Here is a 12070-nt window from a genome sequence, read left to right on the forward strand (position 1 = left end):
ACAGTTGTAATGATCTGGGACCCCAAATATCACAGCTGTAATGATCTGAGACCCCAAAGATGACAGCTGTAATGATCTGGGAATCCCTAGAGAACAGCTGAAGTTCAAGGGACACAATACAATAGGTGTCAGGTTAGACCCCACAACATGTGACTGTAAAAGGACCGGGTAGCCCACTGCATTAGCCGTAAGGACCCGAGGCTCTGAGAGGTCATATGTGATAGATGTAAGAGGTGCAGAGACCCAGGGGCGATAGTTATAAGGACGTGGGAGGCCAGGGCGCCATCAGTGCAGGTTGGGTACCCGGGAGGTAACTTATGCAGGTCAGAGCCCCGGCAGGAGGTGGCCGACGTGTCTGGCTAAGGAACGCGGGATAAATAAAACATGACAAGAGGCGTCTCTGGCGCTAGCGGAGCAGCAAACTGGTATTTGCGGCATCTCGTCCTGTGTTGAGGTGTCGTCGGGGATTTGAAGCTGCAAGAGAAGGTCTCATTCTCTTTCACATGGCGTCGTCTCAAATTCTTTTTGTGTATTCGACATTAAAACAGTGATTATGAAGGGCTACCTCCCATATCTTTGGGAGTTAAGACTAGTCTTCCTCAGGTCGTCGTGAATGTACCAAGTGTTGTGCTGTGAAAACACTGATGGAGTTACGCAATTTGTCTTGTGTGGTAAAATACCAGTTACCTGTCAGTCTATTTTCTTGAGGCATTTTACGGCTCAGTTCACACAACAATATACTCATCTGGGGATGTGGCGGAGCAGTTTATCTTACTAGGCATTCTTAGCTACGGGCCTCGTCACACCTGGCGCCAGACGAGGGCCTTGTTGGTGTAATACTGTTGTGATGTGTTCCTTAACCCTGACACTACCAAGTTTTATGGTTTGAAATGTCATCTATTGTTTTTCCACCCATCCCTTCATCCCTCTACCCCCCTTCGTCCCTGAGCTTAAAACATATAACTATGATCATCTGTCCAACTCATAGTTGTACTGTACATCGGAATTAATCCTCCACTTCCTCCCTCTCTTTCTTCCCCCTCTTCCCCCTCCTCCTTTTCTTCCTCTCTCCTTCCTCCTCTTCCCTCTCACCTTCCCATTCCTCCTCCCTCTCATCCCCTAAATTCTCAGTTCCCAGAGAAAAAATTTCTTCCTTAATCTGTACCAGAACTCCTAAGGTTGAGGACTCTATCACCACCCTCTCCTGCCCGGGGCTATAGGGACCACAACACCTCCCTCTCATAAACCCTATCTAGCACTAATACAATAACGAGAATCACGCCCTTAATAGCTAGCCGCATTATAGCATTATATTCCTGTCGACGGTGTTAATTTTATACGCTCGAGTGATTCCATTCTCTCCAGACTTTTATTTCCTGAAGTAACCATTAAACTGACCCGTAAAAGCGAGTTTCCGACGCCGTGACTAACTGTGGGAAACTCTTGGCACGAGGCTAGAGTCATGGCCATAAGATGAGGTGGGTTAGGATAGGGTAGGTGGGTTAGGGATGGGTGGGTTAGGTTAGGGTAGGGTGGGTGGGTTAGGGTAGGGTGGGTGGGTTAGGGTTGGGTGGGGTAGGGTAGGGTGGGTTAGGGTAGGGTGGGTTAGATCAAACTGTGTCATTGATACCTAGATATTTATTCAGTAAAATCGTATACAGACAATGTACATATACAGTGCAGGTATACAAACAGTGTAGAGGAACTTAATTAATCATGGGTTGTATTGTAGGGAACAGATTGTTTGGTTCACACTCAGGATGGGATGGAGAAAGGCAACTCACAATGTGCTCACTGTATACATATTGTATTGGATGTACAATGCAGCGTGTTGCTGGGTAGGTAGCATGGTAATAAGCGTTGAGTAGAGAGAGCTGGGTGGTGAGGGTGCCCAGAGGAGGGACACGCGGCTTGAGGGACCCCAAGGTCGCTGGCGGGAACGGCAGCCGCCAGGCTGGCGCGGAGGAGGTGTTGCTTGCTGGTGGCACTGGGTAGAAAGAGACTGGTCACAGCGGTGTCAGGCCTTATAAGGCGGGGGTAGGCGTAGGCTGGGGAATTCGAGAAGGTTCGGTGCTTGTAGGGGAGGAATCCACTACAATACTCCCCTTTCCCTCCGGGCGCGGCGGGAGGCTGGAGGTTGGCAGAGTTGTGTGCCACATGTGAGGCAGAACGGGCGGTGCGTGCCACATGTGAGGCAGAACAGCGAGGGCGTGGATGAGCCGGCCGCTAGGGGGAGGCAACTCTGTCTAGATACACGAGATCTGTCGGAGAAAAAAGGGAGAAGGAGGGTTGTGGAGGCGGTGAATGTTGTGCTTCACTCGCGACAGGTACAGAGTCCTCAGATGCGCCTGCTGGGGTGTGTGGGCCTGGGTCAGGAGCAGGGGATGCGTTAGGAAGTGTGTCCATGACAGCAGCAGGGTGCATGACAGCAGCAGGGCCCACGACAGCAGCAGGGGGTACCTGAGGGAGAAAAGAGGGGTGTGTGGGTCCGCGTCCGGAGCAGGGGCCGCGTCAGGAGGAGCGGCAGGGGGTACTGCTGGGCCGGGGACGGCGTCTGAGGCAAGACGGGTGTGTTGGGGTCGGTAGGACGTGGTGCTTGGGGCAGGAAGAGGAGCGGCTGTCTGCTTAGAGTAGCAGAGCTGCGGTAAATTATTTAATTATAGATTTATTTCTATGGACACAACTAAATTCTATGTTAGACATCAATATTTTTTAACGTTTTCTCTAATATATTAAAGAAAATGGAAAAAAAATATCATGTTTTCAGGTGCTATCGACGTGTTTTTATAAAACCATAGAAGAAGTTTCTCGCCTTGATTATATTTTTCTCATCTTGGTTAATATAGTTAGCAAAGAGAAACAACAGTGAGGTTAGTTGCTGTTTGCGGCCACCTGAAGCCCTGTGATTATCATATAATAAGAAAGCTGATGGATAATCGATAACCTCAAACGTAAATAGAGATGTATTTAAAAGTTAAGACGTAAACTTAGAGGTCGATGGTGAGATATAGAGAAAGAGACCACAGCTATTATTCGTGTGTGTTTTCACTTTCTCTGTTGAAAGTATTTTAAATGGCGGCGTCCAATGTTACAGGCGCTGCCCATCATCAATGTTGTGTCCAGGAGCCATTCAACTTTTTACTTTATCCTTCGCCACTGATCGGCTTGGCCGCTTGGGCGATCGGTCAGACTTTTTCCTTTATATTCTTCACCAAAGGTCGGTCGCTAGCGCCGGGCGATCGGTCACGTCTCTGTCAGACTGTTGGCAAATACTGGGCATGCACCGGCTCCTGAATGTACCTGAACCCGCTCAGTGTTGTGTCTTCTCTGAAAGAGCTCACCTCGGTGCCGTCAACACTTTCTGGTAGATTGTTCCAGAGTCTTCAGTGGGTCTCAACATGTTTTTATATGAAAGTCATGTTATTTATACTGTATTTGTTATACAACACTGGAGACCAATCTTGTTAATGATGCTTTAAGTGCAGTGATGTTTTCTGTGTGTTTAATGTTAGGTTATATTTGTACATAGGAACCCTGATTATGTTAGGTTATATTTGACAACACAGTAACCTTGAGCACCGACTTTAGGAAATATCTAGATTTCTGGTGTAAATGCAATTGGTAGTGAAACTGCAGTATTACATTATTGTACGTCTTCTGTATGCGGGGAGAGAGCCAAACTGCTAATATCGTTTGTTATTTCTAGTGTTTCTAAATTCAATTTTAAAAAATTGTAATTTTTGCCTGATTCGTGGTTCCATATGATGTTTATTTGCACTGAAAAATCGTAATTGTATACAAGTACTGTATATTGCCATTGCAACTGGTCACCAGGAGCAATTGTAATTAACGTTTCCACAAAGTTTCGTCCAATTTTATCAACTTCTGGTGTTATTCTAAACATAAAATACCTAACCGACACCTGGACAAATGTTCAAAGCATAAAATAAAGTACACTAAAGAAAAAGAACAAAATATGCTTCATTGTACAACCATAATAAAAAAGTAAATAAGTACCCCATTTATAAGTTCCATTTTCTCTTATTCCAACAAAGAAAACTGATGTAAATAAATAGTTTCATGAATGAGTTTAAATCCAGAGGACTTTTAGTGGGGTTAAATGAGGAATTAAATGAGGTTAAAGGTATTGTCGTAGTATTAAAGAGATCAACTGAGTATCACTTTAATTAAATGGCTAATAATAACAATAATAATAATGTAGGTCATTCGCTCGGGAAACGTCATAGAGGAAAAGTCTCTTAGAATTGTTTGAACTGTTGATTGTAAAGATAAAATTCTCGAAATTCGGTGGGTAATAATAAATTATTGTTATTATTATTATTGTTATTATTATTATTATTATTATTATTAAAAAATATTTAATAATAACTGGATTTAAGGATTATTAGCGACCCTAAAACAGTATAGTGGTTTGTTTAGGTTAGATTAGGATATGTTAGATGAGAGAGGTAAGGTTTGGTTACATTAGGTTAAATTAATTTAGGTTTAGTCAGGTTAGATTAGATAGGTAAGGTTTGGTTAGGTTAGGTTGGATTAGAACAAGTTGGCACAATAAATTTAGTTAAATTTGGTTACATTAGATTAGGGTAAGTTAAGATTTGGTTGGTAGTGTCAGGTTGCACTGATATATCACAAGTGATTTGGGTCTATTCCATTATATCCATTTTTAGGCAAAGAAAAGTCCTGTTATCATGCACATTTTATTAACTAGACAACATCACAGTTTATGTATATGCCTTTATTATATTTGTAAAATAACAGTACTTAATAGAGGTAGAATATTAGCCTATTTGTAATGACTTTCTTTTACACACAGTGACCCTAGCATGTGAGGATGGTGGGCTTTTGTCAACAGTGCCTGACAGAGACGTGATCGACCGCCCAAGCTAATAAAGAGCAGATCGGTGGTGAAGAGGATAAAAGTAAAAGTTGTGTATTAATTCATTATTAATGTACTTGTCAGAGGTATATCATGGAATTTTCTGTATAATTCATATAATTTATGATTCACTTGTATAAATAATGTTATTGGATTATTACTGTGATGAATGTCAGTCTGGCGAGCGTAGGCGGCCACCGAGTAACTTAGACTTTCTCATGAATCAGTTTAATCGTGGTGAATTATTTTATAAAGATACTAAGATTACGGGAGGTCCCCGACTTAGGAGCGCCCATCGATACGAACAAGGTTAACCTTGAAATTTACAGTACGTATTTTATTTACCTGATGACTTATTTTTTTACTTTCATTTGCTGTATTTTTTTTCATTATTTCTTCTTTTGTCTTAAAGTAAGTAATTTTAGGTGTATATAAGGACTTAGGCTCTGATATAGTGGAATTTTAAAGATTGTTTTGCACGTACAGTACGCATATAGCACGTGTTCCAACTTACGAACGTCCCCGGGCACGGAACCCGTCCGTAACCCGGGGGCCCCCTGTACTTAACAAATGTATTGTAACTATTCAATTTATGAAACAACATTGAGTCTGTCAATAAAATATAAACATAATAATTTGAGTGGCATCGTGATACAGTAGTTGGTGTTGCCGGCTTTCACTAGTGTTATACTTTTACTTTTTACTTTTATCCTCTTCGCCACTGATCGGCTTGTTAGCTTTATCCTCTTCGCCAGCTGATCGCTTGTTAGCCGCTTGGGCGATCGTGGTCACGATTTCTTTTCCTTATATTTCACTAAAGGTCAGGCCTGCCACATCGGGTCACGTTCTGTCAATACGCACTGTTGGCAAATACTGGGCATGCACCGGCTCCTGAATGTACCTGAACCCGCTTCCAGTGTTGGTCAAGTCTTCTTGAAAGAGCTCACACTCGTGTCACACAACACTTCTTCTGCAGATTGTTCCAAGAGCTTGAACCCTCACCTGAAAAAGTTTGCCCTCACGGTTTTCCGGACTTGCGGCTTCTTCAATCTTGAGCTGTGACCCCTTGTGGGGCGAGCGCCCGCCAGCTCCAAGTAAGGACACTCAACTGAGTAGTGCCCCCTGAGATGCTTATAAACCTCAACTAGGTCCCCCCTTGCCCGTCTGTAGTATAAGCTAGGCAAGTTCAGGCGCTCCAATCTCGCAGGGTAGCTGAGATGCCGAAGTGCAGGCACCAGCTTGGTGGCCCTCCTTTGAACATTTTCAACCAACTGACAGTCCCTAGCATATCTCGGGGACCAGATGGGGTGACAGTACTCCAGATGGGGAAGCACTTCACTCCTGAAGATCGTCACGAGGGACGGACCGTCTAGATATCTGAACGACCTTCTTATAAGACCCAATAATTTATTTGCCTGATTTACCTTCTTCTCACAATGGCCCGAGAACTTCAGCTCATTGTCAACATACACACCTAGGTCCTTCTCACACACAGTCTCAACTAGTACATTTTCTTCATCCCGTTGGGACATATGATACGCCTCCTTACCGTTGGTACGCCCCAGGTGCATCCTCTTACACTTCGTGACATTGAATCTCAGCAGCCATTCCTTCGACCATTCCTGGAGCCCACAGAGGTCCTTCTGCAGCTCTTCACAGTCCGCTTGGTTCTTAATTTCCCGAAATAACTTGGCGTCATCGGCAAACATTTGTATGGAGGAGTGTACAACGTCAGGCATATCATTTATGAAACAAACAAACAACAGCGGGCCCAATACACTACCCTGCGGTACCTCACTTGTTACAGGTACAGATGACGATTTCGTGCCATTAATCACCACACATTGCTTGCGGTCATGTAGAAAGTCTTCTATCCACGCTAGGACATTTCCCCGAATTCCGTACCCTTCCAGTTTGATTTTCAGCCTTTCGTGGGGTACACTGTCGAAAGCCTTGGCAAAATCTAGGTAAATATTGTCGATATTACCACCCCGGTTCTAGAATATGGGTCCAAATATCCAATACCTTGAGCAATTGTGTCAAGCAAGAGCTACCGGCATAAAACCATGTTTCACAATTATCAACCTTAATTACGTGATGACAGGTGGTGCTGGAATTTCAACAGAATTTATATTACAATGGAAGGAATAAATTTATTTTAATATTTTTTTCTATTTTTTCCACATTCCAAACACTCATCTATGCCCCATGATCTACACACCATATCCATTGTCTATATCCAAGATGCTTCCATAAACTTAACAGCTGTTGCTACATTATATGATCTAAAAGTTTTGAAAAGAACCAAACTATTATATTCTACAATGGTAATGATTTATTTTATTGTATTAATTTATTTCTGTATTAATTTGCAGTTTGAAGAAATAAAGAAATTCTTCATTGTAATTTAAATTCTCTTAATGTTCCAGTGTGATACAGTAAAATATTTCTGAAATGTTAGAATAGCAAATGCAGGCGGCACTGACTATACTCTTGTAAAAAACATGATAACACCACTTGAGAAGGCTCTAGTCATGGGTACATACTTGTGTTGAAAGGAGCGATGTTTGTCCCAATACCAAGTCTGAGGGTGAGTTTGAAGTTTGGGTTATGTTGGGCCCATTGATGGAGTCTCTGATCATCTTTTGGTGCTGGTGGTTGTCTCTGTACAGGCTTATCACTAGACCTAAGAGGAATGTCAATGTTTTTGTCACGTTGCTCTTATTTAGTTAGTTAGTTTTGATTAGTCACACTGTCTTATACTGTACTCCATCATCTCTACACAGGGATTCTACACTCCTTTATTATTGAGGTGTGTTAGTTGACATCCAGTCCCTAGGCTGAGACACTAGATACCAGGTAAATAGTTATGAGACCAGATATATATATATATATATATATATATATATATATATATATATATATATATATATATATATATATATATATATATATATATATATATATATATATATATATACAGGTATATATATATATATATATATATATATATAAGCAGTTCATATATGCGTTGACAATGACATATACATTTCAGTAGTGACCATGATACCTGCTGTGGGTGACAGATACCTCAGGTTCGACTCTGGACTGACTTAACATCTCCAGGTGAGTTGAAGAGGATGAGGCAGGGAGAGGCAGGCTCCTCATTGGTTTGTAAGTGAAATTTGTCTTTTTTACCTTAAATATTTCCCTGCAGCTCTTACAGACAAGGGATATTACCTGGATGACTGAGATGGGAATACAGTAATACAAGATGATATTGCTTAAAGGGGACATAAAATAAGTATTTATTGAAGTTTTCTTTTTCTTTATAAAAAGATAGAATTGAGGTGAGTAGGAACAAGGATTACAGAAAATGTTTTACGTCCAAGATTTGTTGCAGTCCTCCCATACCAAATGTTTTTATTTAACTCCAAAACTATGTGGTATTGATACTGGTTGTTGAGTCATTTATCCTTATGTATGTCTCAGGAATACACCCCAGAATTATGAAACATATTTCCAAAACACTCTGTCTGTACACTGTCTTTGTACTTTTTATGCTGAATCAATATGAACTAAATCACCTTGTTTACCCCAGTTTGTGTGATATATAACACTTATTGTTACACAGTAGAATTAGTATCAAAGGTCAGGTGTACAGTTGTCATTCTTGAAGCAATTTCTTGCATTATTTATCTGGATGGTTCTCAGGCTTGGACTCTTGTTCATGTTCATCACTTGAGTCAGCTGTCATGTTATATTTAGGACTTAATACGACAATAACAAAAAATGTCAATGCTGTTTATTGTTCCTCCATATTCATTTATGTATGGCTTCAAATTAGAGAACCAGAGACACACATACATGAAGGTGTTTGTCACACAGAGTTCCTAGTAAGTCTCTCATGATGGGGAGCAGCAGCAGCAGCCACTACTTGACCTGACGTGGAGATCTGGCTTGTTGAGGCCTCTAGACTGTTGGGTAGGAAGCGTCAGTAGCAATACCACAGTTGTTGTTCATGTTGCGAGCCATCTTGATGTATCCATGTTCACCCCAGCTGGTGCCTCATGAGTTCTTTAACGATCCAGTAGTCCTGGCCGCCCTCCGAGCTGTAGCCGACTGTCACATCTACATCATGGTCAACACTTTGGTGAGTATAGGTTTTTATTATGTTGTACAGTCTGCATAGTTGACTGGGAATGAACAAGGACTTGGCTATAACTTCAACACTACTTTTCTCACACTAATATAAGGTGATGACATCGCCTAGGTCACCTGTGTGATGGGTTTGTTATCTAACACAGTGGAAACTGTCAACTAATACTGAACTTCTGGCCATTCAAACTTTACAGTTTATACATATACAGTACAGTATATGATCTGTTAACATTCATGCATACTCTGACTACACTTATGACCAACTTATAATTAGAAGTGTTGCTGAAACATAATGTTATTAATGAGTGTCTTATTGACATTGTTGTGACAAGGGAACTTGCCTCAGTTTTGTGTGCTTTATGAAGGTTCTACCAGCCTCTTTGTCTGTGGTTGTGTCGGCTTTACTACAGAAGATATAATACTGTGAGGCATACAGGTAATACTCTTAACGTTGTGTTCTAAGTGGTTTTTCCAGAGTCGTTTTCCAGGCCTGAACTCACATTCATGTGCTGCAGTTGAACCAACTTCCTTGTTATATTCAAGACTTGTCTTATCAAAAAACTATTATTCTGTATATACTATGCTCTTTATTGCTCCTCCATATTTACATCAACACACCTCCATGTGTGAAGGTGTTCATGTCCCAGAGTTTATGGTAGGTCTCTCATGCCTGGGAGTAGCACCAACGGGCACCATTTGCCATTGTGTGCTGGTCTGATAATATGCAGTCAGCTCTAGACGGTCGGGTAAGAGGCAGCGGAAGCAACACCGCAGTGGTTGCTTCTGTTGCGAGCCATCTTAATGTATCCCTGTAAGCCCCAGGTGGAGGCCCAGGAGTTCTTAACGAGCCAGTAGTCCTGGCTGCCCTCTGAGCCGTATCCCACAGCAAGCACAGCGTGGTCCAGGTTGGTTGATGAGCAGTTAGGCTCGTAGTAGACGCCTGTGGTACAAATATAACTGTTGAAAACTATCGTGGTACAGCCACATGTTTTCTTGAGTAATAAAATACCATCATCATTACAAGTACAGTACTGTAAATATTGTAGATCAAGCGACTAGTTGCGAAGAAGACAAAAGTAAAAGTGCTGTATTAAGCAGTATGTGATATGCATGCGTGTGTGTGTGCGTACCGTCATGGTAGAACTGGAAGGAAAAGTGAGAAGCATCAATGGCCACAGAAATGGGACCCACGCTTGATAAGGCCTGCTGCAGGCCAGTTTCACTTCCTTGTGCAATGTCCACATGAGATACGAGCGTGGCACCAATGCTGTTTGCATTGAAGCGACAGGTCTTGTCCTGAATGGAAGACAAAGTGAATTAGGTATAAGTAAGTTTGTCCTGAAGTACAGATTATTAAGTATCATTAGAAAAAGCATTGATGATTAATACAAACCACTTTCTAGGAAACAATTTCTTTTTAAGTCAAATTGTTTAATAAATTGTTCTTTTCCAAGACGTTAAGAGAGCTTGGGTGACTTGCCTTTGCCTCGTAAGGGTATGAAGCCTCAGTGTCGACGCCACCGTTGTCCCTGATGTAGTTGAAGGCTCTATCTACCCATCCACCATTACATCCCTGGTTAAAGTAAATTCCTCCAGCGCAGTCGACGAGTTGCTGCTCAGAGAGACTCACCAGCTCCCCATACTTGAGGAAGTGCTGACCCTCCAGGGAGCCGGTCTGTGGGTGAGTTGTGGCAGTCAGTCTCTAGAACTATCTCAATATAAGAGTATAACTGGACAATACTGCAGCCTTATGTGTGTAGTAAGAGAAGGTACACCGACCTCTGTGGTGCTTTATTATAATAATGTGATACTATTATATTAAAAGCTCCAAGTATGTACCATCACTCTATATATGGTTGTCATTCGAGTAAGAACAACAATGATTAATGAGAAGGAAAAATACCTTATTTAAATCACATTCCAAGAGAAAATTTTCTGGTAAATTATCTGAAGAACAGCTGATAAACACATCAGGTCACTTACTGTAGAGAAAGCCCAGCAAGAGCCACATTGTCCCTGGTCCTTGACAGGGGTGACGGCACCCTTGGTGCGCCAGTCAACATCAGCCGCCATTGGGAGGCCTTCCTTAGCGGTGAACACGGCCTTGGGTTCATCACGAGACCCCATCTTGTATCCCTTCATCACAGCATTGAACTCCTCATTGGTCTGTAAAACAACAATAATTTTAGTTGTTGGAATAAGAGAATTTATTTCAAGTTAAGGAATTAGATTTCATTGTTCACTAATCTTTTCAATGTTCAAAAGATATTATAATTTAATAAAACTGTCATCAAATGATGTACAGACTAACCATGTCACCAAACTGGTTCATGGCCACGTTGAAGGTGACCTCGCCTCTCTCAAACTTTTTGTTGAAGTCTTCGATGAACTGCTCGTTCTTCTGGAACACCCTCTGGCGGAAGAGCTCCTCCTCGGCATCAACATACTTGCGACCATGCTGAGCCTGTGGGAGCCAATACGCACACATGTACACCATCATGTAGGTATCACATCTCGAAATATTTCAAACTGAAGTAATGATAAAGATCTAGTCAGAAATCACTGATTAAAAAATAAATCAAATTTGTCTGTAAGTGGTCAGTGAAAAATGGGAAATTTTGTTGAAGGTAAATGATATCATTAAGTACAAGTTATTCCAAAGATAAATTATTTGAATCTTGTTATGAAATACGAAGGATAAGGTGTAACACAAACTCCACCTGATAAACTTACTGACCTACAGTGACAGATTTAAACTTAGTAAACAGATTAAGTTTAAGTGTTAGCTCACATGTGATGAACTTTGTCACAGTTAACATTCAATCTTACAATTATTTATTGATTTGTTTTTCATTATTTTATCTTCCCCACTCTAGCCAAGTGACTCTCCAGGTGATCAAGTAATACTCGAGGATGATGAAGGGTTTACTGTACCTTGAAGTGCTCCCAGGAGGGGCTGGCGGTGGCCAGAGCCAAACCACACAAGAACAATGCTGTCACCTTCATCTA

General features: G+C 41.6%; 1 protein-coding gene and 1 long non-coding RNA gene across 2 annotated transcripts; one reads left to right on the top strand and one right to left on the bottom strand.

Annotated features, from left to right (window-relative positions):
* The first annotated feature begins 4230 nt into the window (after window positions 1-4230).
* On the top strand, window positions 4231-9524 carry LOC121856942. The gene is made up of 4 exons (XR_006087083.1): window positions 4231-4308; window positions 4838-4986; window positions 7956-8026; window positions 8789-9524. It is a non-coding gene; the product is annotated as an uncharacterized LOC121856942 (long non-coding RNA).
* A 104-nt stretch (window positions 9525-9628) lies between these two features.
* On the bottom strand, window positions 9629-12067 carry LOC121856941 (digestive cysteine proteinase 3-like). The gene is made up of 6 exons (XM_042352728.1): window positions 11996-12067; window positions 11373-11525; window positions 11045-11227; window positions 10542-10736; window positions 10192-10357; window positions 9629-10001 (listed from the first exon to the last, which is right to left on the bottom strand). Exons 1-6 carry the CDS (start codon window positions 12065-12067, stop codon window positions 9796-9798), a joined length of 975 nt encoding a protein of 324 aa, XP_042208662.1. The 3' UTR covers window positions 9629-9795.
* Between the last annotated feature and the right edge of the window lie 3 nt (window positions 12068-12070).

This window comes from Homarus americanus, unplaced genomic scaffold, assembly GCF_018991925.1.
Source record: "Homarus americanus isolate GMGI-L3 unplaced genomic scaffold, GMGI_Hamer_2.0 scaffold44060, whole genome shotgun sequence".
NCBI classification, from domain to species: domain Eukaryota; kingdom Metazoa; phylum Arthropoda; class Malacostraca; order Decapoda; family Nephropidae; genus Homarus; species Homarus americanus.

Coding starts and splice junctions, on each gene's coding strand:
- LOC121856941 (XM_042352728.1), bottom strand. CDS start 12,067: ATGAAGGTGACAGCATTGTTCTTGTGTGGTTTGGCTCTGGCCACCGCC. Junction 11,526..11,995: donor CCTCCTGGGAGCACTTCAAG/GTACAGTAAACC, acceptor TGGCTCCCACAG/GCTCAGCATGGTCGCAAGTA. Junction 10,002..10,191: donor CTTCCAGTTCTACCATGACG/GTACGCACACAC, acceptor TTTGTACCACAG/GCGTCTACTACGAGCCTAAC.